The 27,878-nt window shown below is 44.6% G+C and overlaps 1 protein-coding gene across 1 annotated transcript in view; it reads right to left on the reverse strand.

Moving 5' to 3' along the window:
• Positions 1–3,627: 3,627 nt before the first annotated feature.
• The window catches only part of Pla2g7 (phospholipase A2 group VII), a 34,990-nt gene continuing 10,739 nt past the window's right edge, over positions 3,628–27,878 (reverse strand). The window contains exons 2-12 of the mRNA XM_051204407.1: positions 21,899–22,038; positions 16,608–16,729; positions 15,522–15,666; positions 13,641–13,734; positions 11,847–11,915; positions 11,026–11,149; positions 9,583–9,696; positions 8,212–8,303; positions 6,376–6,546; positions 4,439–4,587; positions 3,628–3,952 (exon numbers count right to left, since the gene is read on the reverse strand). Coding sequence (XP_051060364.1) covers positions 3,816–3,952; positions 4,439–4,587; positions 6,376–6,546; positions 8,212–8,303; positions 9,583–9,696; positions 11,026–11,149; positions 11,847–11,915; positions 13,641–13,734; positions 15,522–15,666; positions 16,608–16,729; positions 21,899–22,004 — 1,323 coding nt within the window. The 5' untranslated portion in view covers positions 22,005–22,038 and the 3' untranslated portion in view covers positions 3,628–3,815. The remainder of the gene's footprint in view (positions 3,953–4,438; positions 4,588–6,375; positions 6,547–8,211; positions 8,304–9,582; positions 9,697–11,025; positions 11,150–11,846; positions 11,916–13,640; positions 13,735–15,521; positions 15,667–16,607; positions 16,730–21,898; positions 22,039–27,878) is intronic.

A 27,878-nucleotide genomic window follows, 5' to 3' on the forward strand; every position in this document is an offset into this window, starting at 1 on the left:
TTGACAAAGCAGCCCGTTTATTGCTACTTAGGTGTCAGGGTTTGTCTTTCAACCTGTTTCTTCTCAGCCAGGATAATTTATTTTACTGAACAATTTGATAACACATTACTATATTTATACTTTAAAATGGTATCTTTACAATAGAGTATTTATATTAAAATAGAAAATTCTAGGTTCGTGATCAGCATAACAGGATGCCACCAGGCAGTATGGCTCTGTTAGCAAGGTCTTCAGAACCCCTGTTTTTTTGATTTTGAAGTTTTGCCTCATCAGTCTACTTAATAGGTAGCTGCTGTTCTGTTTGAACTATGTACACAGATGCGCCACAAGATTTGAATAAAGGTTATCCTGAGAGCTGTGCTACCTCATTTCATCTTCTGTCTCTCCTCTATAACTGAGGCATGGGTAAGCTTGGTGCTGTCAAAACTTGGTTTTGATCTGGTGTGGTAACTCACACCCCTTTAACTCCAGCACTCGGGAGGCAGAGGCAGCCCCTTCTCCCGTGAAACTGAGGATAGCTTGGTCTCTATATATTAAGTTCAAGGCCACCCAGGGTTGCATAACGGGACCCACACACACACAAAAGGGGGGGAAGCTAGCCTTTACCTGTGAAATTACATTTCATTAGGACATGTGTGTGTGGATGCATGCATGCACGGGCACACACGAGCAGACCAGAAGATAACTTTGCAAGAGCTGACTCTGCTTCTACCATGTGAATCCAGGGGACTGAATGAGGTCATCGAGAGTGAGGGCAGCCCCTTTCCCAGCTCAAACCTCTCTCTGGACCCTCGCCAGGCCCTTTAAAGGCATTTTCCCACCTGGCAGTGGTGGCACACACAGTTAACCCCAACACTCAGGAGGCAGTGGCAGCGGCAGGTGGACCTCTGAGTTCAAGGCCAGCTGGGTCTACAGAGCTAGTTCCAGGGGCTATACAGAGAAACCCTGTCTGAAAAAAAAGGCAATTTCCTGTTTTCATTATGAACTCTGGGGCGCATAATATTAATACTGTCCAGCTTTCATAGAGGAAAAGAAAACCAGAAGCTTTTTAGAACCATTGATTATTTTGTCTGTGGCCAGTTGAGAACTTTAATGGGTTTGATTAAAATCAGATCCATCTTATTTGAAAGCTCAGGCTTTGAAGAATGGTTTCCAGGCTGTGTGGAGGAAAGTGTCCAGAGCCACACTTCTGGAAACAGACAGGAGCTATGAGCTACATATTTGATATGTGACCTGGTTAGGCAATGCACTGTTCTTACGCCTTTTCACCTACGCCATGGTAACGAAACCTTCTTGAAGGCTTAAAATTGGGAAGAGGGATCTTCAGAGATGACTCAGCCATTTAAAGCACCAGCTGCTCTTCCAGAGGGGCAACTGTTTGGTTCCCAGTGTCCACAACATGGCCCACATGTCTGTAACTCCAATCCAGGGAATCCAGTGCCCTCTTGTGGCCTCTGTGGGCACTGCATGCACACAGTGCAGGCACGCATACAGTAAAACTTTTAAAACCTTTTTCTTAAAGTTTAGATACAAAAACGTACATGCAACATGCAGGGTGTTTGAAATGTGTGAGTCACTACTCTTTCCTATAAGAAACACCAAGTTTGCTAATTCATTTTTAAAACTGTAGCTCATTAGATGTTTCTGCATAAAACACGGACAATTAAAAAAAAAGAAAGAAAAGAAAAAGGATTCTTGAATTAAAAAACTCTTTGTGCCCCAACACTTAACCATGTCTAAAATAAAAGGGTATGCCCAAGCAGTGAACAAGCTGAAAGTGTATGTTTAGGAATATTATTGGTCCCTACTGTCCTGGGAACAGTGAGAATTAAGCACCTTAAAAATTGGGCATGGTGACACTCTGGATTCACAGGCAGGCAGATCTTAGAGTTCAAAGTAAGCCTGGTTTACATAGAGAGTTCCAGGCTAGCCAGGGATACACAGTGAGACCCTGTCTTGAAAACACAAAAACATCATCATCATCAACAACAACACAGCACCTGGGTTTCATCTCAGTAAGTGGAAACAGAGGGGAAGCTACATTACAAGATGAGGAAGCAGGCAGAAAGATGCCTCGGGGTTCAGAGTGCATGCTGATCTTGCAGAAGACTTGGGTTCGGTTCTCAGCACCCCTGTGAGGCAGCTTATAATCTGCAACTCCAGTTCCATGAAATGCAGGGTCCTCTTCTGTTGTCAACCAGCACCTGTACAAGTACGTGCACGCACGCGTGCACGCGCACACACACACACACACACACACTGAACACATATACACAAACACTGAGCATGCACGCATGCACACACAGTGCACACACACACACACTGCACACACACATGCACACACACACACTGAACACATATATACAAACACTGAGCATGCGCGCATTTACACACAGACTGCACACACAACACTGCACACACACACTGCACACACTCACTGTACACTGCACATACACACACTGCACACACACACAGACACTGCACGGGCATGCACACACACACACACACACACACACACACAGAGTTCTTACAAAGTAACTGAAGAATAACATGACTTGTTCTTGGGCTAAATACAACAGATAGTTTGGCTGACAGAGAAATATTATAAATTACCAAGCAGAAAAGAAGATACATTATGGCCAGATGACGAAAACCTTCAGTTTTATGTTAAGGAATTTCTATCTGTTTAAAGGCTTAATGTGAATGGGTACTGGGGAGGCGATGTCCAGTTCTCCATCTGAGTGGCAAGTCAGAAAATGGTCACCTACTAAGTGGGCAGGAGAGGGGGCAAGCCACAGCCTGGCTTGCAGGTTGTTAACACAGGCTAAGCCAAGCCACACACTGAAGATTCTGTAGAAGCAACAGGATGCTTAAACCAGAATATGACATAACTATCAGGCAGCCTCCAGCTACAGATGTAGACGTATGTGTATACCTTTGAAGGACTGGGGAGATGAACCGGTGACTGAAGCCTTGGCTGAGCTGGGTTCGGCCCGAATCTGAAACCCTAGAGCCCAGGAAAAGTCCGGGGCAGTAGGACTCGTCTGCAATCCTGGTGTTCCTCAATGAGTTCTGTGGCAGGGACAGGAGAGACCCTGGTAGTTTGGGTGGGGAGAGGGGGAGTTAACCTGGTATATGCAACAGAGAGCAGTAGAGAGAACCTGACTGACAGAGTGGAAGGCAAGGCCTGATGCCCGAGATTGTCTTCCTGCCTCCACAAGTGCCGTGATGTGGACCCACATGCAATGCACACGCACAGTACACGCAAAATATTATAAGATCCTTTTGAAAACATCCACTTCGGTGTTAATCATGCAGCAGCATTGTATCATATAAATTTAAACATCCCAAGTTGGCTGAGGATTTTGAACATTTCCTCTTCGTCCTTCACAGTCTTTGGGCAAATAGTTCTGTTGCATGTGGGGATTCCTGGCCTGCCTCACACAGCCAAACACCCACAGTGTCTCCATTTAGTAAACAAAACACATCAGGTATTAAAAAATTAAAAAACCCAAAGCACCAACAAATTTTCATTGCCCTAGTTCCCATCGATAGCGTTTTCTGTGAGTATAATACGAAAGCAGCTTTTCATTTGACACGAAGGACCAGCCTTGTAAAGATGAGATCTACATTGCGGATGATTTTAATATGCTGTACTTTATGTTCTTTACACCGGAGGAAAACCCTTAGTCCAGGGATTCATCATTAGTACATAGTACAGTGTACACTTAAAAACGGTCATTTGCGTAAATACATTAAGGTCTCTGTCTCTCTTCCATTCTCTCTCTCCCTCTCCCTCCTCTCTCTAAGCAGCTCTAATTCTGGGTGTGCGATCCCGGAGAGTGATACAGAGCCGGGGACAGGGTAACTACATCAGAGGGTGACCCAGGGATCAGATTCTTGTTGTTTCCTTCCACCAGAGAGTCCCACTGATTGAAGTCTTTATGAAGTCCTGTATGAAAATAATAATGATGAAGATGATAATAATAACAACACTGTCAGGAATATTAAACAGTTGGGTGCCACTAGGTGGCGCCATAGAATCACAAATTACAGAGCCATTCCAGTGCCAGCAGGATACCTGGTAGCCAGGGGTTCTGTCTGAGGTGGCCAGGTTGCATTAGCATTTGCAGAACCTCCTGAGATGCTTAGAGATAAGCAGGATGCTGTCAGCATCCCAGGCTTGTGAATTTACCCTGGCTCCAAGAAAGGTTCAACAAATATATATATATATATATATATGCGCGCATACACGCATACTAAAGAATGCAAGACAGCATAATTCACTTTTTGAAATGTTTCCTTTTAAATTAATTTACTGCCTTGTCTACTAAAACCCAAATGGAAACAGCTGCATAAGTCTAAGAGGGAATGAGTATAAAACAGCTTTGCCATGAGAATCAAGTGACTTGAGTCACAGAGGAAAGCCATTTCTTACCTAAATGCCTCTGTAGAAAAGCTAAGGAAGCTTTGTTGGTGAGGTCGATGGCTATACAGGAGTCTATTTCTCCTTTTAACGTTAGCTTGATTCCAATTATTTTGCCAGTTACAAAAGTAAAGTCGGCAAAATTCTGGTGCACCGAGCCCCTAAAAGAGAAAGGTATCTATAACTCATGTTGCTGGGGGGAAAAAACGTTTGTTTGTTTTTGTTTTTTCACAAAAGTACATAAACCACTCCAGCCCGGGTAGACAATTCTCTGCAAAACAAGGAAACGGAATGTGAAATCTGAAAATTCTTCACGTATGTGAGGGTCAAAAGATGTTCATGTAAGGATCCTAAAATATAATTCCTTTTCCTGCTAGGGGTAAAAAATTGTGCCCTAGTTTATATTTCTTGCTATGATAGACAGCATGGCCACAAGCAGCTTGGGGAGGAAAGGGTTTAGCTCACTTCCAGATTACATCCAGTCCTTCACTGAGGGAAGTCGAGGTAAGAGCAGGGCAGGAACCTGGCAGGAACTGATGCAGAGACCATGGAGGAATGCTGCTTACTGGCTTGCTCCCCATGGCTTGCTCAGCAGAACCCAGGGGGATCCAGCCATGCGCTGCACCCTACTAGGTGGTCTGGGTCCCCCCATCAATCATTAATGGAGAAAACGCTCCCAAAGACAAGCCTACCCGCCAACGTGACAGAGGGCACACCTCACTTGAGGTTCCCTCTTCCCAGGTGACTCCAGTTTGTATAAAGTTGGCAAAAAACTAACTGGCAAAACCTGTATCTTATTTTCAGAAGAAATAAGTTACAACCTTCCATTAACCAGAATACTTCTGAGAAGATGGAGTGCAGTATTGTTTTCTCTTTTATTTCTTTTTTTAGTGAGTGCTCTTTTTGAGTTTTTGAGATTGTGTTCCATTTTTTATTTTATGTGTATGAAACGTGTCTGTGCACCACATGTACAGTACCCACGGGAGCCAGAAGAAGGCATCCAATCTCCACTGCAGTTACAGATGATTGTGAGCTGCTGTGTTGGTGCTGGGAATTGTAACTCGGATCCACTGCAGAGCAGCTGGTGCTCTTAACCTCTGAGCAGTCTCTCCAGCCCACAGAGTGTTGCTTTGTTCTTGTTTAACACAAAAACAGGCAAAGTAACCAAAGCAGTATGTTAAAGGAAAAGAAGAGGAGGAGGAGAGGAGAGAAAAAAACGTGAAAAGCCGCCATCTTTCTCTTTTCTCCTTCCCTTCCTCACTGATTTACTGAACTGGGTGTAATCTTGAATACTATAACACCGTGATAGGTGACCTGATGGCAAGGGTGAGGCTAGGTGACTGTCAAGAGGTTTGCATATAGAATAAGCATGCACTGGATGAAGGAATGGTTCCCACCAACGCAGGACGGTGCATGATTTCATTATGTCATGGCAGCTCACACTCCAATATGAGGCATGTAATTAAGAGCACGGAAAGCATTTTTACTGAAGGCAGAGGTTGGAGAGATGATGGCTCCGTGGTTAAGAGCACTTGCTGCTCTTGTAGATGACCAGGGTTTGCTTCTCATTCCTCACATCAAAAAACATAGCGTAAGCCTGTGGGTGGTGCTGGTGAACGCCTTTAATCCCAGCACTCAGGAGGCAGAGGCAGATGGTTCCCTGCATTCAAGGCCAGCCTGGTCTACAGAGTGAATTCTAGGACACCCAGGGCTACACAGAGAAAACCTGTCTTGTGGGGGAAAAAAAGAAGAAGAAGAAAAGAAAAGAAGGAAGAGAAGGGAAAAGGAAGGAGAGCCTGAGAGTACTGAAGATGACAGACTATATTCTCCATATTAAAAGAAAACCTAACAACCACCACAGCTATTTCTTCCCAATGGCTCCCCAATGACACATGACAGCCCCTCCACCGAGTTCCAAGTCGAGATCATCATAGCCCATGAGAACTTACTTGATGGTAATCATTTTCCTTTCCTTGTCAGGCTGGTAGAATTTCTTCATTTTCATGATGTCTTTGGGAGACTGGAATTGTGCGGAGTTGATGAAGAAGAGGGGCTGAGGGACTTTGGAGTACAGCTCCTCACTCACCGGATACATCCACGGATCAAGAGCTACCCCGCATCTGTAGGCATGGTTGATAGTGATGGAGAAGGACCAGTTACAGGCTGGCCAACTGAGATCTTTCTACCACACTGCGAGGACCTCAAGACAGCTACAGTCGGCTTTGTAACCTGAGTATTTTCTTTAGGAATCATAACATAAAGAAGGCTGTTTCCTTAAAAGTTTCCCATATTCATTTTTTCCACAAGGTTTTCAAAATACACTTACACCAGTTGCAATTTCTTCAAAACCGGAAAACAGCAATTTTGCCTTATTTCTTCGGTGTTTCGAACATTGATTTTCTTAAGCTTTGCTTCTTGTGTGTATGGGGGGAGGGGTGCAGATTTTCAGAGAAACCAGCAGGTGGCGCCAGATCTCTTGGAGCTGGAGTTTTATGAACTGCCTGACTTGATGCTAGGAACTGAATACTAGTGCCTGCTGCTACCTGCTGATTAGTCTCTCCAGCTTGTTCCAAAGTCTTAGGTGCTTCACAGTGTGTCTGTTCCACCTATTTCATGGTAACCAGATACTCCAGACACAGATGACTGTATTTACAGGGTTTACACAGGACATGAAGCATACCTTGTGAGACCTTTGGGCACTGGAGAGAGAGATGGCTCAGTGGTTAAGAGCTTGTACTATTCTTGCAGAGGACCATACTAGGTGGCTCACAACTCCTGTAACTCTAACTCTAGGGGATCTGACACCTCTAGCTTCCTTGTGCACCTGCACTCACATGTACACATTCACGTGCACGCACGTGCGCACACACACGTGCACATCATTAAAAATAATGAAAATAAATTTTAAGCAATTTAAAATCAAATTTTCTTCTTTCCACTAAGCTTGATCCTGTTCCCTGGCCTTTTTGGAAATACACCCATATGCCACGTAGATGACAGGAAAAACTGCCCTTATATCGAGGGGAAATGTCTCAAATGGTCTGCCCATGCCCTAGGCAGTTGGTTCCATGTGAGTCTAGGATGAGCTGATCAAGAAAGAAAATGTTTCTGTATGTTAGAAACTTGGGCTCTTGTCTTAATTTGGCCCAAATAACTATGATTTTAGATCTAGCCTTACCTTAAAGACAAGGAGGAAAAAAAAGAAAAGATAAAATTAAAAAACCAATGTCTTAAGGAAGTCTGTAAAAATGAGGCAATACTATCACAAGCGTGTCACAGTAAAGACATAAAGGTAAGATTCCAAGTGAATTGTGAAACCCTTTATAGATAAATAGGGGTGATATAGGGGATGAGAAAGGTTTTAGCAGGACACATAAATGGTTTCTACCTCAGAAAATGTATGAGCCTAAGGAGGCAAAGAACACTAGTAAACCTTGAGCTGGAGAGATAGCTTGCTCATTGATTTAATCCAACTGTTTCTCTGGCCAAGGACAGAGATTCAATTCCCAGTTCTCACATGGCAGCTCACAACTATCTGTAACATATAGTTCCAGGGCATTTGATGCCCCTCTTCTGACTCTCTTTCAGATCAATGCATCCACACGATGCACACACATACAGGCAGGCAAAGCATCCATACATGAAAAATGAAACAAATATAAAAACAATAAGACTTATACACCCCATAGATCCCTTAGTCGTGAGAACTCCAGAAACAGTTTCCTGGGTTAGCCTGCCCTGTATTCCAGTCACTTTGGTTGTCTTGCTTTGTCTCATTCTCTTACTTGAATCTCTGATCTTCACTAAGGGTGTGGATGACTGTTGCTCCTCCAAAAGAATGTCCAATCATAGCTATTTTATCCTCATCGATAGCACCCTGGGTGAAAAAAAGCAGGGCAGTGAGTTACTATCTCATCTGGCATTAGAGGACTACATCCAGTAATTCTGTTTGTCACGCAATTGTTATTCACTTCAGGTCTGGCTAAGCACCTTGATGACATAACATAGAACACACATATATACACACGGTCACATGCGTTTTAATCACACACGCACACACGCACGCGCACGCACACACACACACCCACACCTCTGGTCTAATTTTATTTCTGTTGTGATAAAACATCCTGGGGCAGGGGGACTTAGATGAGAAAGGGCTTATTTTAGCTCACAATTCCATGTTATAGTCCACAATGGTATGAAAGTCAAGATGGCAGGAATTTAAAACTATACAACAGTCAAGGGCAGAGGGAAATGAATGTATGCGTGGTTTACTTTTTACTTGCTCTCTAGCTTACTTGTTTGCTTGGGCTCGGGTGGATTTATTTATCCACAGTTTTTTTTCTTTCAGTTTTTATGAGATAGGCTTTCTCTGTGAAATAGTCATGGCCGTCCTGGAACTCACTTGTAAACCTTGAACTCAGAGGTCCACCTGCCTCTGCCTCCCAAGTGATGGGATTAAAGGTGTATGCTACCACCGGGTGGTTTTCTTCACTCTTACACAGTTCAGGACTCCCAGCCTGGGGTTAGTGCTGTCCACTGATGGGAGATGTCATTCTGTAAATATGTTTCTCTTATTGGTTAATGACTAAAAGACTGATGGCCTATAGAACAGTTAGATAAGTGGGACTAGGAGAGGTGGAGGATTCTGGGAAACATAGTAGAGTCGCAATGCAATGTGATCTCGGGAAGAGAGGACGAGAGTCTGGCATTCTCGGTAAGATAAGACCATGTAGAAATACATATATTATTGATTATAGGTTAATATTTAAGACAGAGCTAGCCAGTAAGAAATGCTAGTAACGGGCCAACAGTTTCATCATTTAATACAGTGTCTCTGTGTGTTATTTTGGGACGGACTCAGCTCTGGGACCAGGCTGGCAGGGAAAGTGCTCAAAACAGCCCACAGCAGGCTTCTTACATCAGTTTACTTACAACAGTCCCCTACAACAAATACCCACAGGCAAACCCAACGTAGACCATCCCTCATTGAGTCTCTCTCTCGCTAGGTGATTCCAGATTGGGTCAAGTTGACAATCCCAGCCATCCATGGCAAAGTTTCTTATCCTATACCTTGTGATGTAGCAGGAAAACAGGCAACAAAGAATAACCCAATATCACAGTCCAGTGAAGAAAGAGCTCTGCTAAATGCTCACCTCCAGCTGTTTCTGGTCAAAATCAGAACCTAGCATGTTCTCTTTCGGGCTTCCACGTCCAATGTCAAGAATTGCACTGAGAGCCTGGGAACACTGTTTTGCTCTTTGCCGTACCTAAAACAATAATTAGGAGCAAATGAATGATAATACAAGATATTGTAGCACCTTAACATTTGCGTAGCATTGCCTGTGGGAGATCGGTTAGGTTACATACTGCAAACACCTCAGTGAAAAAACCACAGGAATACAAGCTGGGACCATGACTGGGGTACTGGCTTCAGCTAGGCTCAGCGCTCACCTCTTGCTTGCCTGATGTGTGACTTGTCTGGGTTTCTAACTATTGTATAGTAATGGTGGGGACATGTGAATAAAGTCAGTTCATCCCGGAGAGGATGCCAACAGACCAAAGAAACAATGCCACCAAGTCCCACACTTAGCTTGGTGAACTGGTAAGATGATCAGGGTCGCGTGTATGGTGACTCACAAAAGCTATCTCCCCCCAGCAGGAGAACAATCAGCTGCTTCCTACCTGTACAACCTCAGGAAGAGACTGTGTCAATCTTGTAGCTTTCTGGGCTTCCTGGAAAGGAAACTTCTGTAGTGATGTAGCCTACTTCAATGAAATGTGTGTGGGTCTAAATAGCATGATACATCTATCACCCCCAATATAAAAAAGCAGGCAATGTACTTTATCTCAACTAATGATTCCAATGGCCATACTGTCATTCACTATTTTGTAACATATCAAAGCACAAGGTTTACTTGGTCAGGGTCTTTCCACTGTCAAGAGATGGGGCTGGCATTCGCACATAAGTGGATTTTAAGGCCTGTACAGGTGTCATTATGTAGCTTTGGATGACCTGGAATTCTCTGTGTAGATCAAGCTGATCTCAAACCCACAGAGGTCTGCCTGCTTCTGCCTCCTGAGTTCTGGGCAAGACCTATACATTTAGACCATTGTATGCAACTTCCCTGAAACCTTTTCAAAGATACATCTAGGGTTGAAGATCTAGTCTTTTTTTTTTTAATATCAATTTTGAGATAAAAAAAACTATATACTTTAACAGAAGAAAATTCTGTTTTTGTTTTTGTTTTTCGAAACAAGGTTTCTCTGTGGCTTTGGAGGCTGTCCTGGAACTAGCTCTTGTAGAGCAGGCTGGACTCCAACTCACAGAGATCCGCCTGCCTCTGCCACCCGAGTGCTGGGATTAAAGATGTGTGCCACCACTGCCGGGCTCAGAAAGAGAATTCTGAATGTCATTGTCATTTCCCAGGGCAATTTTGTTTGTTTTTCTGTGAAATAGACATTTCAATAAAAGGAGTTTTCTCCATTGGGAGAGCCTTCCGACAGACCTTTAAGTAAGGGGGAGGACAGTTAGCATTAACGAATGTCTTCTTCAGGCTTTGAAGACCGCATCACCTCTACTCCTCACTGAAATGTACCTGCTCTTTCCGAACTCTCTCTGCCTCCTCTTGTTTTAGCCTTTTCAGGTAGAGCCAAGTCCTGTTTTCCACCTTTGCAGCCGCCTGGTCCTCAAAATAGTAAGTTGCTGATGCCGATCCATCTCTACAACACACACAGATTTGATCACACCCCATTCATCTGTCTTCCCCAGCTCCATCCCCGGTCCATTTTCCTCTCATCTGCCGGCTTCCCTTGCCTCTTCTGCTCTACCTTCTCCTTCCTCAAATAAAAGAGGACTCCAAGGGAGTGCTTGGACGAGGATCTAACCGCCCATTGTCTAGGGACTTGCAAATCACCCCTCCATTATCACAGTCCTAGAAAGCAACATTGGGAACGTGTGGAAAAGCCATTCTTGTGAGCTGGGGGCACAGCTCAGTGCTAAAATGTTTGCCTGATACACACAACGTCCTGTTTCCAACTCCCTGTACCGCAAAAATAATACAACACAACACAAAAACTTTAAAATCAAATTCCAGCATTGTCAACTAATAGCTTTAGGTACTTTGGGTAAATTACCTGTAGTACCTCTATCTCGTGTGAAATGAATAAAACAATCATGGCGTAGGACTGCCACAAGTTCTAAAGGATGGAGATAGTGTCTGAAATGCTGCAGCCTAGCCCATGGCAGACCTTTATTGATCTCAGGGAACGAACTCTTTTGAAAGTCTTGACAATGTAGTTCATTCTCTTTTTGTTCTCTCGTGTAAAATTTTATGAGCTGATAGGACCAGTTATAGGTACACTTAGGGATGTTAACATGGTATTTTTTTTTCTGTATTTGACATACACAGGACCATACCTGTGCTCCACAGCAGCAACTATGAACCCATAAGATGCCAGGCCAATGCCAATAGCAGAATAAATAGTTCTGGAAAACAAAAAGTGGAAGCATTGCATTTACCAACCTTAATTACAAACCCTAGTCCACTAAGAAAAAGAGGAACACAGATCCCAATACATCCTGAATTGGGATATTGGCCAGCTCTGATCCTCAAAGAGCTTACCCTCAGGAGGCAGGTGGTGGTGTCTGGAGGTGTTTTATGTCCTCCTTTATTAGGACACTAATTGGCATATAGTGACCAGATGGACACTGCTAAGCATCCTAGTACATAGCATAGGGCCTCTGAAGCAAGCAATTATTGGGTCTAAAAATGTCAAGAATTCTGAATTAATGAAGCTCAGAGTTAATGTTCCAGTTATTACAGATAATGACTCTCAGACCTGACCCATGTCTACAACACACATAGATTTAACTATGATCTTTCATTCCTTACCAGGCTGGCTTATTAGCTTCATCCTTGACTCAATTTTCTTCTCATCTATTGACTTCCCTTTCCTCTTAGGAAGTGCTCAGAAAAGTAGCTGATTGTCCACTTTCTGGTGACACGCAAAAATACCTTCATTATCAAAGGCAAACGAGGAGCCATAGGGAGGAGCCATTCTCATGAGCTAAGGACACAGCTCAGGGGTAAAGCGATCTGAACTTGAGCGTGAAGTTACTGAATCTTTGTCATTTATTAGCTACCTGATATTTAGACACTCAATGTTGTAATCACTTGTGAAATAGAGCTAAGAACAAAGGCATACATTTAGGGTAGAGGAAGTAAGGTTTTCTCTTTTTAAAGACTTAAACATTGTTACTTATGTGTAGATGTGTATGTGCATGTGTGTGCATGTGCACATGGAGGCCAGAAGAAGGCACTGTATCCATCGTATCCCTTGTGTCATAGGTAGTTGAGAGCTGCTACCTGATATGGGCACTGAGAGCTTGGGTTCTCTGCAAGAGCAGTAAGTGCTTATATAACTATTGACCCTTCTCCACAGCTCCAGAAACTTATGACAAGGAAATGCACATAGGGTAATTCATAGGACTGTACTCCAGCTTCCAGCACTTCCTAGCCCGGAGTCATCTTCACAGCTATGGCTCCTTCTCTGTGAAAGTTGGCCATCACCAAGGTCAGGCGAGTGCATGTATCTTCAGCGCCTTGAACCTACTTAAAGCAGTGCAACACTACTTAAAGCAGTGTTCCAGAAATGATCAAACTGAGAGAAGACAGTTAATAACTATGAACGGTCACATTTACACTCTTCTATGTCTCCATTCTGTAAGATCTCTTTCTCACATCGCATGTTCTGTAGTCGCTGTCCGTGGAAATACAGGAGGGCTGTCTAGGAACTGTGTTTTCCACTGTTGCAGACGCGGGAAGGGGTGTGGTCTACTGTGTAGACTTGGAGCCCTGCCTGCTGCAGGTCAGAGGAGCTGCTTCCAGCTTTATGAGAAAGACATCTCAACTCTGCTGTAGCAGCCACGGACAATGGGAAAGCTGGATGCCTGAAGCTCTGCTCCGAGACAGCTTTCATATAGGTGGCTAGCTAGATTTGGTTCGTGACTTCCCGTTTGCCAATCACTACTGCAGCCGAAATAATAGTGTTCTAGACGCCCAACTTTCTGTCAGTCCCACAGTCCCACTTAGGGGACCCCAAGTGTCCAGCATGGGACAACATTACACTCTGAAATCTGATTTTTTTTTAAAGAAATAAATCTAGTCAGTGATGGCTTGGAACTAAAGCTGTCTGGTCTCCCAGGCATTACCTGAAGGCTCCAAGACCATGAGAAAAGACAATTAGTGGATATTTTTCACCAGTCCTGACAGGAGAATTCCAGCTTGCAGGCGTTGTCATTGAACCTAGACAATAGTGGGAGGTAAATCAAAGTTTCCTCTGGCTTACTGCTGCTAATGAATTTACACCGTCTTGGCACAAACCCCCAACCCATGGAGTCTTAACTATGATTTTACAAATCAGGACACTCATTTTAAAAGCCAGATACTAGATACTCACCAACCAGAGCCTCCAGCCTGCCTTCCCTTGTGAATGCATCCTTTACCAGTCAGTTCTCACTGCTACGCCTCACGAGGACAGATTTTCCTATTTACAGGCTTATTCTAGAAGGACGCTGCTTGTTTCTGTTTTGAGGTTGTGAGACAATGCTGAACATTTAATTTAAAACTAACCAACCATCTTGGAAATCTTAGATAGTGTACTGATAGCTGGGACCTGAAAACCAGAGTCTACTGTCAGGAAGCATCACAGTCCAGCAGAGGATGAAGAGATGGTGGATTCACACACGAGAGGGGGGTTTTCATGGGACAGCTGCTGACTAGTTATTGACCATGGGCATGGTCCTCGGCAAGATGGTGGGGGTGATTATGATCTTAAACACTAATTAGGTTTTATTTATATAACGTATTAGGTTTTATTTATATAACGTATCCCTTTATATATATAAAGCACCGTAAGAAGCCCAAAGCTGGGAAACGTCACCCTCCTTCACATCTGTTTCTCTGTTTTCGTCATCACTGCCATGGTCATTTGAATGCCATTTTCTTATCATAAAACAAAGATGTGGTCATGAAGACTGAATGTGGTGGTTTCTATGGAAGTGGCTTATAAATTACTCCATGCTATGCAGCAGCATTTTCTAGTTTAGGGTATTTTCCTACTTTAGAGCAATTTCTATGGAAACCTGAAGAGAAGCTTAAAGGGAATTCCCAAACCTGAACATTTTGGAGGATAAACTTGAAGGCGTAATTAACATAGGCTCAAACTTACACCTGATCTAACAAATATTAGGAACTTCTGTCTCCCTTGGTACAATGCAGACATAGTAAATGATGACTGTAAGGGAGGAGCGGGTCCTTTGGGGTGGGGGATGGGCACGAACTGAGATACCTTACTATGATAAGTGGGCTTGGCTGCTATTTTTCTATTTTCTTCTGACACAAAATGCACACAGGCAATGGTCCCACCAGACAATTTGCTGCTCTGGCCACACTGTGGTTACCACCACAGGATGTAAGAAGGGAAACTGAGGATCACGCATAAGAAGATGTTAAGGCGAATATGACATCCTCATCCCCATTCCATTCTATCCCACTCCATTCCATCCCCATCCCATCCCAACCAGGATGCTTAAAAGGATAAAGACTCCTTGCTTCTCTTGGTGTTGCCTACTCCCTAGGAAACCCCTGTCTTCCTGTCTAGGAAGATCACTCAACTGTTAAAGTGTCTGCCTTGCATATGGTGGTATAAAAACACCAGCCACACGGCTGTAATCCTGGTTCTTCAGAGGCTGGGAAGGAGGGTCCCTGGAGCACGCTGATATGCCAGTCTAGCCCAACTGGTGAGCCCCAGACTACAGAGGTCTCCTGTCTCACAGATGGTAGACTGAGTTTCTGAGAAATAACACAAGTTGTCCTCTGGCCTTCGTATGTGAATGAATACTCATGTGCAGAAGAACACACAACACACAACACACACACACACACACATTGTTAAAGGAAAGAAATCCCATCCTTGCCATCTTAGGAGAAAATCAACCTTAGTCTTACTACTTATAACTTTTGTTTCTTATACACACACACACACACACACACACACACACACACACACACAGGACCAATAGAAATCTTACCATAGAAGAAGTTCAAAATGTTGCCTATAAATTGAGGTGTTCCAAGAAATTTACTAAGGCCAAAAAAATATTCTTTGTTTGGGATCCAAATTGTGTTAAGGTGATCTTGATCTTGAGCTGGGTAATACAATCGCAAGAAGACACTCTAGTGGGAACAGAAAGACACATACTCTCAGTCAAACAGAGCCCAAATGCAGTGCTTTGAATCTTTGTATTGTCAGGGTCCAAATCCCTGTCTTCCCTTAAGAGCCCCAGGAAAGTGTTCAAGTCCTTGAAGCATGGCACAGAATTATAAATGACACAGTGGCTGATATTGGGGCTCAAACCTCAAGCTGAAAAGTAGAAAAGCAAAGCAGGTGGTCACTAGCTCTTACTCAGACCAAAAGGCGATCCTGGCTCCACCAAACCTGAGACCTTTGCCTCTCTCTCCTCAGTATGACTGGAGAATCCTAAGACTTCAAAGTCTTCCTGCCTCCTTGTGGCTGGAGAATGAACACCAGCTCCGAGACCCTGTTCCTATCTTGAGTACAACCCATGAGTCCTGGGATAAAAGGAGTGTGATCCCAAGTGCTGAGATCATCTTTTGTGTGAACTGTTTCTCTTTAGGACTGGATCAATCTTATGTAGATATGGGTGGCCTTGGATTCACAGAGATCTGCCTACCTCTTAATCCTGAGTTCTAGGATTAAAAGTGTACCACCACCTCCTGGCTTCTGGCTGCTGTGATTAAATAAATATTTATATCACCACTGCCTAATCTCTGTAGCTTGAGGCTGACTTTGCTTTCTGAATCCTCAGGCAAGCTTTAGTAAGTCATAAATAACATATCACCACACTGAAGGTAACCACAAAAGAGGAAAAGAAAATAACCATGCTTTGACTGGAAGAAAAATCTGAGCAAAGATAAGATTTATCAGTAAATTAACCGGGAGGCCATAAATTACTGAAGAATGACATAAGTAGGGAAAAAATGTTGCAATGGGGAGCAGCCAATGAGTCATCCTCAGGTGACTGCAGGATCAAGGCCCCACCTGTGCTAGAGAGCAAGGGCAAGTCCTCAGGACTTAAGGCAAACTAAGACATTACCTCATTAGCATAACCGAACATCAGGTCTGTACAACCAACTGGGTAGGGTCCATTTCCTTTGGGGATTTTACTATGGCCAGAGCTGGCCGCGGACATCACTGCTTGTATCTTTTGGAGCCACGCTGAAAAATAGGTTCATGTAACGTAAACACATAGCAGCAACCCAGTCTACCTCAGACTTTACTGTGCTAGGAGTTCTGTGTTCATAGTTTCTGTCCGTGTGTGTGGGGGGGGGGGAGAGAGAGAGAGAGACTCCTCACGGAAGCTGAAGCTTACTGATGGAATAAGGTAACAGGCCTATGAGTGCCACAAATTCAGCTGTTCCTACCTCCGAAGCACTGGGAATTATAGACATATGCCCAGATTTTACATGGGTGCTGTCTGAGCTCTGATCTTCATACTTGTGTGACAGGAACATTAGTGACTGGCTCATTCCCAAGCACCCTCTCATTTCTCACGCTACCCAAGGGCCTGCTTTGTACAAACCATGAATGGCACTTTCGGGAATAAAAAGATGGATGTAGGTGATTAGTGTTTGTACTCTGTGTGTGTGTGTGTGTGTGTGTGTGTATGTGTGTGTGTGTGTGTGTGTGTGCAGACAGGGTCTCTCTGTAACCCTGTAACCGGTGTAACCCTGGCTGTCCTGAAACTCACTCTGTAGACCAAGCTGGCCTCAAACTCACAAATACCTGCCTGACTCTGCCTCCCCAGTGCTGGAATTAAAGGCATGTGCCACTATGCCCCGAATGTGTACGCTCCTATACATCTGGACCTGACATCTTTCCATAGCAATAGCAATGCCAATGGCCTGAGAAGAGACTACACAGCCATCGCCCAAGTCCCTCTTCTCACCCTGCAACTGCCCAGCTTCACCTGAACCCCAGAATTCTCTATCTTGTGACTTCCAGGCCAGAATCCTTCAAGTCAATCAAATCTTTACATAATCTGAATTATCCCCTGATCCCAGACACAATCATTTCTTCCTCAGGATCAAGGATTCCTTATGTGTGAATATTATGTGACAGAGTGACACATACTAGCTGTTGCTCTGGTCCTGCTCGCTAGTCTAAATACAGTGAACGAGGTCCGGTAAAATTTTGTGGGAAGGAGGAGAACTAAGATGAAACACCACCAACCCCTCTTGTCCTTCATTCAAGCCCATCATATTAGTTCTTTGACTCACCCACTCCTGAATTTCCTTTTCTCTCTCTTGCCCAAGCCCTTCCATACACCTGCAACTGCCCTCCCTTCTAAACCACAATCAAATCCATGTTTTACTTCTAGATGTTGGGTTCATGGTCTGGAGAGATGGCTCAGAGGTTAAGAGCAACTGGCTGCTCCTCCAGAGGTCCTAAGTTCAATCCCCAGCAAGCACATGGTGGCTTATAACCATCTATAATAGGATCTGGCAGCCTCTTCTGGCATACAGGTATACATACTTGCGGAACACTCATACATCAAATATAATAAATTTTTAAAAATAGATGTTGGATTCAAATAACAACAAATCCAGCCTCCTATTTTCCTTTACACACTGAGCTTGCCTCCAACATCCACTTTACTGAACTGCTAGCTTATTCCTCTGCTATATATACTCTGTGGTTCGCACTGCTCCGGCTCTGCCAAACACCCAGAGCTATGTGAAGTGTGGCACCGCCTTGTTATCCTGCAGCATTGCTCAGCAAGGCTTTGACTCAGCACTAATCTTATTCACACCCTCCACCGATGACTCATATGTGAGGCAGCAGCCGTTGATGGAGGCTTTCGATACACAAGACCTCCTACGCCAAGGTGATCCTCAGGCCAGCATCATGGGGATCACCCAGAGCTTCGAAACGCACATCCCAGTCCTCGCTCCAAATCAGTTGAATCAAAAAGATCCAAAGTAGACTGACTCAAAGAAATGCTGTGTCACCATCCAGATCTCTTGGCCTGCCACACCCATACAGCTACGATAGGAGGAGATTTCAAGAAAGACAGAGGGTAGAGTGAAGCCCAGTATTAGATCCAAGCAGCCCTGTTTCACATAGCAACTATGGCGCTCTGGCCTAAGCAATTTAACTCATCTCTCTGCTGCCCATCGGTAAAGAGGGAGATCAAGGCCCTTAACCAGCTGCAGGACAGCTGTGCCGATAAAATGAGTGTATCAACCCATGCCTAACACTGACTGTAGCATGTCACTGGAGGTCAGCGGCCGCTGTCACCTCGTCCCTTCAGCAGAGCTGGTTACCTCTCATGAGTCAAAGGATGGGAGTCTTGGACGGATTTAGGAGATCTACACTAGGGTTTCCACTCTCCTTTAAGACACATTCAAAATTTGGGGCATTTCTCCGAAGATTTTTTTTTTTTTTTTCGTTTTGCCTCCTTATTAGTGAACTATCTGGGGCTTCTTTAGAATTACAAAAGGTTCTTCCTCTCCCATGTCAGGTTGTCTGTAAAGTCAGACTTGGTGTAACTTGGAGGCGACAAGTCTAGAGTCACAAGGTAGGAGATACGTCCTGCCATTCTTTCTGTGATGAGGAGCTGGTGCACCGATGTGTCCCCATGCATAGGCAGCCATGGTGGGGATAGACCAGTGGGGAGGCCACTGACTCTCACAGTTCAGTGAGGCACCCAGAGGACTCTTAGCGACTTTGGAGACCTTACCTAGCAGCCCACAACTAAGATCTTAATTCCACTGAAACCATGGGAACCTCTTCAAATAACCAGCGGTTCTAGAAAAACTCTCCTTTAGGCTCCCCAGAATCTAGGAGTCCCAGGTACTACACTGCATACAGAAAAGACTGAGTTCCTTACAGCTTGCACATCACATGAGTTTGAATCTCCACCTATCTGGTATCATCATAAAAGAGGAGGAGAAGGAGGAGGAGGAGAAAGTGATGTCAGAACAATCTCATCTTGGATGCTATAGCTTTGGACCAGAATTAATCTTTCCCTAATCCTCTCCAACTTTATTTGAATAGGAACTCTGGACCTATAGTATGCTCCTTAGTGTATATTTTTGCTAGTCAAATATTCCTGAGTCTTGAGAGGTATCCATTCTAGAAAAGCTGTATTTTCTTTATAATATCACTGACCTTCATCGGCACGTGACGTATCTCTAGCCCATGACAGCACACAAACACAGAGTGCTTGAGGAGCAAGCAGGATAAATAATTCAGGGCCAGCATTTGCTACATAAGGCTCAGCCTGGGCCACATAAAGCTGTCTCAAACAACCAAAAGAAGGGTTTGGGGAGACGGTTTAATGTGTAAGAGGGGCGGCTTCACAAGCACGATTACCTGGGTTTAAATCTGTAGCACCCCATAAAAATTAGGCGTGGCTTCTGGGACCCAAACCCCCAGTCCTGTGGTAGGCAGAGACAGGAAGATATTTGGAGCTTGCTGGCTGTCAGCCTGGTTTCAGGTTCAGTGTGAGACCCTGCCTCAAAGGAATAAGGTGGAAAGTGACAGGACAGGACATTCTCCTCTGGCTTCTGCCTAGGTAGACAGATGTGGACACTCACAGGCACACGTGTACTTATAAACACACATGCACATGTAAATCATAACACAAATAGCTATATTTTCTGTGTATACCTTTAACAGGAAATTAACCTTCTATTGTTTTAATCTATTAATTATAATTTTAAAGGCATTCATGAGTCCACTTCTGAGCATGTAGAATGAGTATGGCATTGGGTTAACACAAGTCCCAGGGACATGAATAACTAATAACCATGTCCTTAGGAATAGATTTCTAGTCATGCTTAAAGATAAGAGGGTAGAAAATATGTCTTAAAAGTCTCAGCCTGCACCGATTAGAGTGAATGCCTTAAAATGTACCTTGGATAATAATTTGCCCAGCATGTGACCTGTTTTCGTTCCTTAAAACTGATACTTGGAAAAATTAACTTCATTTCAAGTAGATCCCAGGTTCCCTGATGATAACCTCCGTACCTTAGTCACACTAAGTGCACTTACTTCCTGGGAAGTGTTGAGGGATGAATGAACCTCTGAGATATTATTCAATTACCTGTGCAGATACCAATATAAGGCACAGTCCTTTTCCTATCGATTCACCCACTTCCCCAATTACTAAGTAGGGCAAAGTTTATTTGGATGACACCGAGTTATGCAATCCCTTTTGTAGATGCCGTGGAAAGAGTTGTCCAACCAGCAGAGGCAATTAGACCCAGAGTATTCAGGTATACAGATCTGTGGGTGTAGACATTGTGACATCATTCTCTAGCCACCTCCTGCTGTGCTCTTCACAGGTTGAGACACATTTGTATCACAGTTCTTTGAGATAAAGCGGCATTCACGATGCACCAGAAGCAATGTCCTTGCAAGGTCCGCCCTTCTTGGTAACATGAGATGTACCTGTCCCCTAGCTACTCTTCCTAGTATGGTCTAAATCTTCCTCTTCTTTTATCCCCCCTTAACACAGCTGAAGAGAGAAAGCAACCCTGTCCGTTCTCTTCTGAAGTTCCAGGCATCTACTTGCCTCTGCTTCTCCTCAACACTTAGGTAGAAACAGCCATGCCCCCTTTGGATCTCAGGGGTCCAGATTGTTATTTTCTCACACTTCTCTCCACCCCCCCCCCCCCCAGCCCAAGCTTGTTTGTCAAGACACAACCAGGGTTGGAGACTTCCTTGCAAATGGCAAGGCAAGTGTGCTCCTGCACCTGGCCGAGGTTGAGTAGGGGAAGTGAGAGGGGGAGGGGGAGGTGTCTCAGGCATTTTCCATGCTCATAGCAAGCTGACAAGAAAACACATGCTTATTCAGTTTGGTTCATAAAGAGAAAAGAGTAAGGCCTCTTCCTACCCCAGAATGAGTATTTCCCTGAATATATCTGCATGGCTGAGTGCATGCTCGTGTGTGTGTGTGTGTGTGTGTGTGTGTGTGTGTGTGTGTGTGTGCGCGCGTGTGTGTGTGAGCCCTTGTTAGCATGTGCATGCACAAATGCTTGGTCAGGTATACATGCATATATGTATACATGAACAGTGTCTTTTATGATCACCCTCCATATTTGCTTTTTGGAGGCAGGATCCCTTACTGAACCTAGAGTTCATCAAGTCATCTAGGGTTGTCTGCTAATAAGTTTCAGAAATCCCCCTGTCTCTGCCCACCCCCCACAAAACTAACAACTCCTTACATCAGTGTTGGGGAATCAAACTCAGGTTCTCGAGCTTTCCCAATAGGCTCTTTACCACCTGGACCATCTCCCCAGCCCCTGAATGAACTCTTCTTAAAAGGACTTGCTCACACATCAACACATGCGGCAGCACTTGGAGTTTGAGGTCTCTTACCTGACGACCTAAAGTCAAAAGGAAGGGGGTCTTGCCAGTGAAAAGGCTGCACCCACGGGAGGCAGCAGAAGAGGCAGACGAGTGCATGCAGTTTGAGTGGCACCATCTTGGGAGCTGAGCAGCGGCTTCCGTTTAATGTTCTTCAGAGCAGACAGTTAAAAGAGAAGAAAAGGAAAACCATGCAATGAATGGTACGGAAGAGGATTTAAGTGGCTGCCACTCAGTGAGGTCCCAAAGATGTTGGTTAGCAATGAAAAATACATTTTTTTTTGAAGCTGATGTTCAGATATTTACTGAATTAGCAGAATCCTTTATGCTGATGGATGACAGAGCATAGATATAACATTTCGAGATAGTTCAATATGATTTTCTCTCATTTTACTACAGTGCCATTTCGTTATAAAGCACCACAATCATAATAATTATAACAAATGTGTCCTCAACATCATTATGCCCAAAGGCATGTCTTGTACCATTGACTAACGGCAGCTAGTGGGCTCTCGATAATGTTTCTGTAACAGTTTCTACTGTGGCTGCAATGCCCCATTGTGGTTGGTTTTGATGTAAGTCACACTACTGAGTGTTGTAAGTATGTGTCCTACCACACGAAGTTTCTTGAAAGCAGAGGTCAGTTCTAAATAGTTGGCCTCTAGAGGCTGCTGGTATTGGAGAAATATTTCCTAAATCAATGACTTGATAAAGTGATAGACTATTAGAATTGGGGTAGTAAAAGTAATATTGTGCAAACATCTTATTAACAAACGGTTCTTTGGGGTGTGGGTGGCTCATGCGTTTAATCCCAGTACTCTGAGGCACAGGCCGCCTTAGCATCTGACACAGCCAACCCTCCCTGTCCCCCAACAGTGTTTGGAAACTTTTGCAAAGGGACAACAGTATCATTTGTTTGTTACATAGTTTCCCCCATCACATTGGACCTCTAATTTTATCCTCAAGGCACCAATTCTTTCAATAAAGCATGACTAGTTCACTCATATTTTCTATATTCATTTTTTTCTCATGTATTGTTCATTTACCCAGTTTTAGGGAAATTGTTCCAACTAGTAATAATTGCACCTTGAATAAATCTAACTGGTTACAATGCTGCCACTGTGTGAAGAATTCCATTTTTAAGAATTCCTCTACATCAAGGCTGGTAGGTATGCTCAGCGGGTGGTGTGCCTGCCCTGTAAGCATGAAGACCAGAGTTTGGATCCTAGGCAACTACATAAAAGCATGGGATTGTGCTGGTTGGTGTTTTATCGACTTGACAAGAACCTAGACATAGCTAGGAAGAGAGCATCTTGAGAAAATGCCTCCATAACACTGACCCATAGTTAAGTCTGTGGGGTACTTGTCTTCATTAATGATATGGGAGGGCTCATTCAGCCTGCTGTGGGTGGTGCCACTCATGGACAGTTGGTCCTGGGTTCTGTAAGAAAGCAGTCTGAGCAAGCCATGAGAAGCAAGCCATTAAGCAGTGAGCGTTCTGCCATGGCCTCTGCATCAGTTCCTGTCTTGAGTTCCTGCCTTGGCTTCCCTTGATGGACCATGGTCTGGGATATGTAAGCCTGATAAACTCTGATCAGTCAGTGTAGCCAATCAGTGAATGCAATTTGTGGGAAGCTGTCTCAAGAAAAATAAAATGTAGATAGTAATAGAGGTACGCACCTGAGGTTCACCTCTGGCTTACACACACACACACACACTCACACACACACACTCACACACTCACACACATACTCACACACATACTCACACTCACACACACTCTCATACACACACTCACACTCACACACACTCTCATACACACACTCACACTCACACACACTCACACACTCTCACACACACACACACACACACTCACACACACACACTCACACACTCACACACATACACTCACACACTCACTCACACTCACACACATACTCACACTCTCACACACACACTCACACTCACACACTCTCACACACACACTCACACTCTCACACACACACTCACACTCACACACTCTCACACACACTCACACACACACACTCACACACATACTCACACACACACTCACACTCACACACACACTCACACACACACACACACTCACACACACACACACACTAACTTTAAAAAACCCACTTTAGTCTTAACCTTGGACATCTAGAGGTACTACTTTAAAGCTTCCAGAAATTTTCTTCAAAGGAAAAAAAAATCTCCTGGCACCGGAGAAAAGATGTTTTAGAGAAAACGGGAAAGCAGGCATGTGTTTTGTTTTGAGATTGTGCCACACGGGCTGGCCTTGTACCTCTCCTATCTCAGTCTCCTGAGTCCTAGGTGTGCAGGTGTATGAATGGTAGAGAGGACTTTTAATGTCCCATAAACCAGACCCCACGTAGTAATCCGCTGGCTGCCCCAGTGCCCCTAGCCACCAAGCTTAAGACAGGAGTGATGGACAGCTGTGAGGGGGCAGCTGTCCACTGCCCGTGCTGTCCTTGAGGGCTCAAAGACTTCCTTGATAGCCCCCAAACTGCAGCATCAGTTCGTGGGAGACACACGGGAAGAACGCACTTTGGAAAGCTTGCTTCCGGTGGAGGATGGCAGAGCAGGCAGGTGTGCTCCTGGCACGATGCTCTGGTTACACGGAACATGAACAAGGAATGGACTGTTCCGCTGGGAAGCACAGAATTCCCCGATGGCATGATGGAGGCCCATAGGGGTGACAGTGAGGCGGCCCTGAAGTCCTGTCTGTCAGAGCTCCTTTCTGAAACTGACCTGTGCCCTTGGGACAAATGGCTAGAGAAATGAGAGTATTTTAACACATCATTTTGTCGAGGGTGGGAGGTAAAGAGTCTTGTGTACCCAGGCTGACCAGGAACTCTGCTGTGTGACCCAAGATGACCTTGAACTCTTGCCTCTACCTTGCAAGTGCTAGGATTAAAGGTGTCACAGACATACACCACCAAGGAGGGGCTCAGAAGATGGCTCAATGGGTAAAGTCCTGCTGTGCAAGTGTGAAGACGTGAGTTCAGGTCCCCAGAACCTACATAAGGCTGGACGTGCTAGTGCGTGTGACCGCAGCCGCCCTCCTGCCTGATTGGAGGAGACAGAAGAATCTCCAGAAGCCTGAAGGCCAGTCAGCCTAGCATAGGCAGAGGTGAGCAAGAGGCCCTCTCACAAACCAAGAGGAAGGCAAGGAGCCACACCCAAGACTGTCCTTCAGCCTCCACACACTCACAGTAGTATACGTGTAACTGCATTTACAGACATAAATGGATACACACACCACACAAGAAACTTAAAAACAAGACAAAACTTCAATGACAGCCCTGGAGACCAGGAAGAAGCCTGCTGCCTGTTTCCGGAAAGATCAACAGTGTTCTAATGAAAGCAGCACAGGCATCTGGATTTTCTTGTATCTCAACTTGTTGGTTTGGAATTTGTTTTGTTTTTACCTTAGACGGGAACTCCATAAGCAAAGTATTTTGCCTTCCACTTAGACTTCTGGAATCCCAAATTTGATAAGGGCTTATGAAACTTAAAAACGTATGTGAGCTACAAATGCCTGCGGTCTACTCAGCAGCAGCTGTGCGCAAGTACTGTCTGGCACATGGCTGCACGGTCTCTGTTTCTTATGTCATGGAGTCGTTGATGCCATCTGCCTGGGTCATGAGTAGCAGGCCTTAGAGCCGAAGGAATAAGCCCAATACTCTGATGCATATTAAAAAAAATTAATGTGGCATGGTCTTGTTTGTAGTTAAAATATGCAATTTCTACATAAATAGAAAAATAAAAGTCCAGTTAAACACAACCCCCAAGTGTTTTCAGAGATCACCTCTGAGGGAAGGACAATGGTTGGTTTCTTTTTGTTTTAATGAGTACTTGGCAATCCCTGTCTGCTGGCAAGTGGTGGCAAGCAAAAAGAGAGCATCCCCATCTGAGACTCAGCAGGCAGCATCAGGAACAAGGCAACACAGGCAATGGTACCAGCGTGGCATGGGAGAGGGGATGAAAATCCACCCTGCGAAATGAGGAGGGTTGAAAGCTATATAGAAAGTAACAAGCTGCGCCAACATGCTTGCCCTGTCCAGCACTCAGGAGGTTGAGGCAGGAGGACTGCCACAAGTTCAAGGCCAACCTGGGCTCCCGAGTGAGTTCCAAGCTGGCCTACACTATGAAGTGAGATCCTGCATAAAAATAAACAATAAGCAAAAGAGAAAGAACAATAACCTGCGGCGTAGTAACACAAACCCTTAATCCCAACACTTGGGAGGCAGGTGTAGAAAGACTGGGGGTTCAAGGTCGCTCTTATTTATATAGTTAGTTCCCAACACTAGTCTATGCTACACGAGAGGTATAGTTAGTTCCCAACACTAGTCTATGCTACACGAGAGGCTGTCTTAACAACATATGAACTCAGGGAGAAAGAGATGATGCGGATGTCCTTCTGTATAGATGCCTCTCTTATTGTTTGATGACTAAAACACCGATTGGCAAATAGCCAGGAAGAAGATAGATGGGGCTCCCAGATCAGGAGAGGCTGGGGAGAGGAAGGCAGGGAGAGGCAACCAGGAAGAGACTCCATGTAGAGACCAGGAAGATAGGACATGCTAGGCATTCTCTGGTAAGATAAGGCCACGTAGAAATACATAGATTAGTAGATTTGGGTTAATAATTAAAAGAGAACTAGCCAGTAAGAAGCCCTGGCCATCAGCCACAGTTTAGTAATATGTCTCTGTGTGCTTATTTGGGGCTGAAGGGTGTTGGGACTTCATGGGACATAACCTCCATTGAGAGAGAGAGAGAGAGAGAGAGAGAGAGAGAGAGAGGAGACAGCTAAGCCATAAACCCATTTGCTAAACATATGGCTTTAGTGGAAATTATAAGATGTTCTGGGTTTTATGTTTACCAAGCTACATGGTTTCATCAATAAAGCATCCAACTTCTAAAACATACCCATCACAAGTGCTTTCGACATACTACCCAATCAGTGACGTTGGTGCTTTTCCTCCAAGATTCTCTTCCTAGTTTCCCTAGTTGGAGTCTCACCTCATGACCCACAGTACCCACAGTAGTGTGCCCATTCCTCTGTTGATTCTTCTCTCATAGAATGCTCACACATCTCTTCATGATGAGTAGTAACCATAATATCCATGGACCACATCACCTGTCTCACATACTCAGTAACCTCTATCTATGCTCTTGGTACTAAAGGCATGGCTGGCTTGTATGGGGACACAAAATCCCAGGGAGGGAAGCAAAATAGCAAGAAACTGCTGGACTTTTGTGCTGAAGCTAGTGCGTCTCCTACTGCACTCGGCAGTGCGGGCTTTGCATCCCCTAGGTGTAGAGTGCGTATCTACTTGGCTAACCCAGAAAAGACTTCTGGCCTGCAGAATCATGTCTGTGTCTTTAGTCCAGTAGTGTGTGCATGCTCCAGCCTTAGGGGATACGGGATGGACTGTATCATGATAAATAAAAGACCCAGAGACTGATCTTCAGGTTCTAGCTTCAAGCTGAAGATCAGAAAAGCAAAGCAGCTGGCCACTAGCTGTTACCTCTACCTCAGCTCAGACCAAAGTGGGGATCCTCAGACTGCTCCCGACTTCACTGCTCCTCAGATTCACTCAGACTGCTATGCTCTCCTCAACACGACTAGAAACTAACTCTCAGAATGAATGTCTCTACCTTTTATACCTCTCAAGTCCTGGGATTAAAGCCTTGAGCTCTGATTCAATCCCTAGTAGCCCAGGGTGGTCTTGGACTCAGAGATCCATCTATCTCTTAATCCTGAGTCCTGGGATTAAAGGTGTGTACCACCACTGTCTGATCTCTGTGGCCTGAGGCTGGCTTGGCTCTCGGAATCCTCAGGCAAGCTTTAATAAATCATAAATAATATATCACCACAACGGGCAGTTCGTGGTGTGTGCATGCTCCAGCCTTAAGGGATAGAGGGTGGACAGTTGAGAGGAATGTCGCCTCTGCCCTGAGC

Source organism: Phodopus roborovskii, unplaced genomic scaffold (genome assembly GCF_943737965.1).
Source record: "Phodopus roborovskii unplaced genomic scaffold, PHOROB, whole genome shotgun sequence".
Lineage (NCBI taxonomy): Eukaryota > Metazoa > Chordata > Mammalia > Rodentia > Cricetidae > Phodopus > Phodopus roborovskii.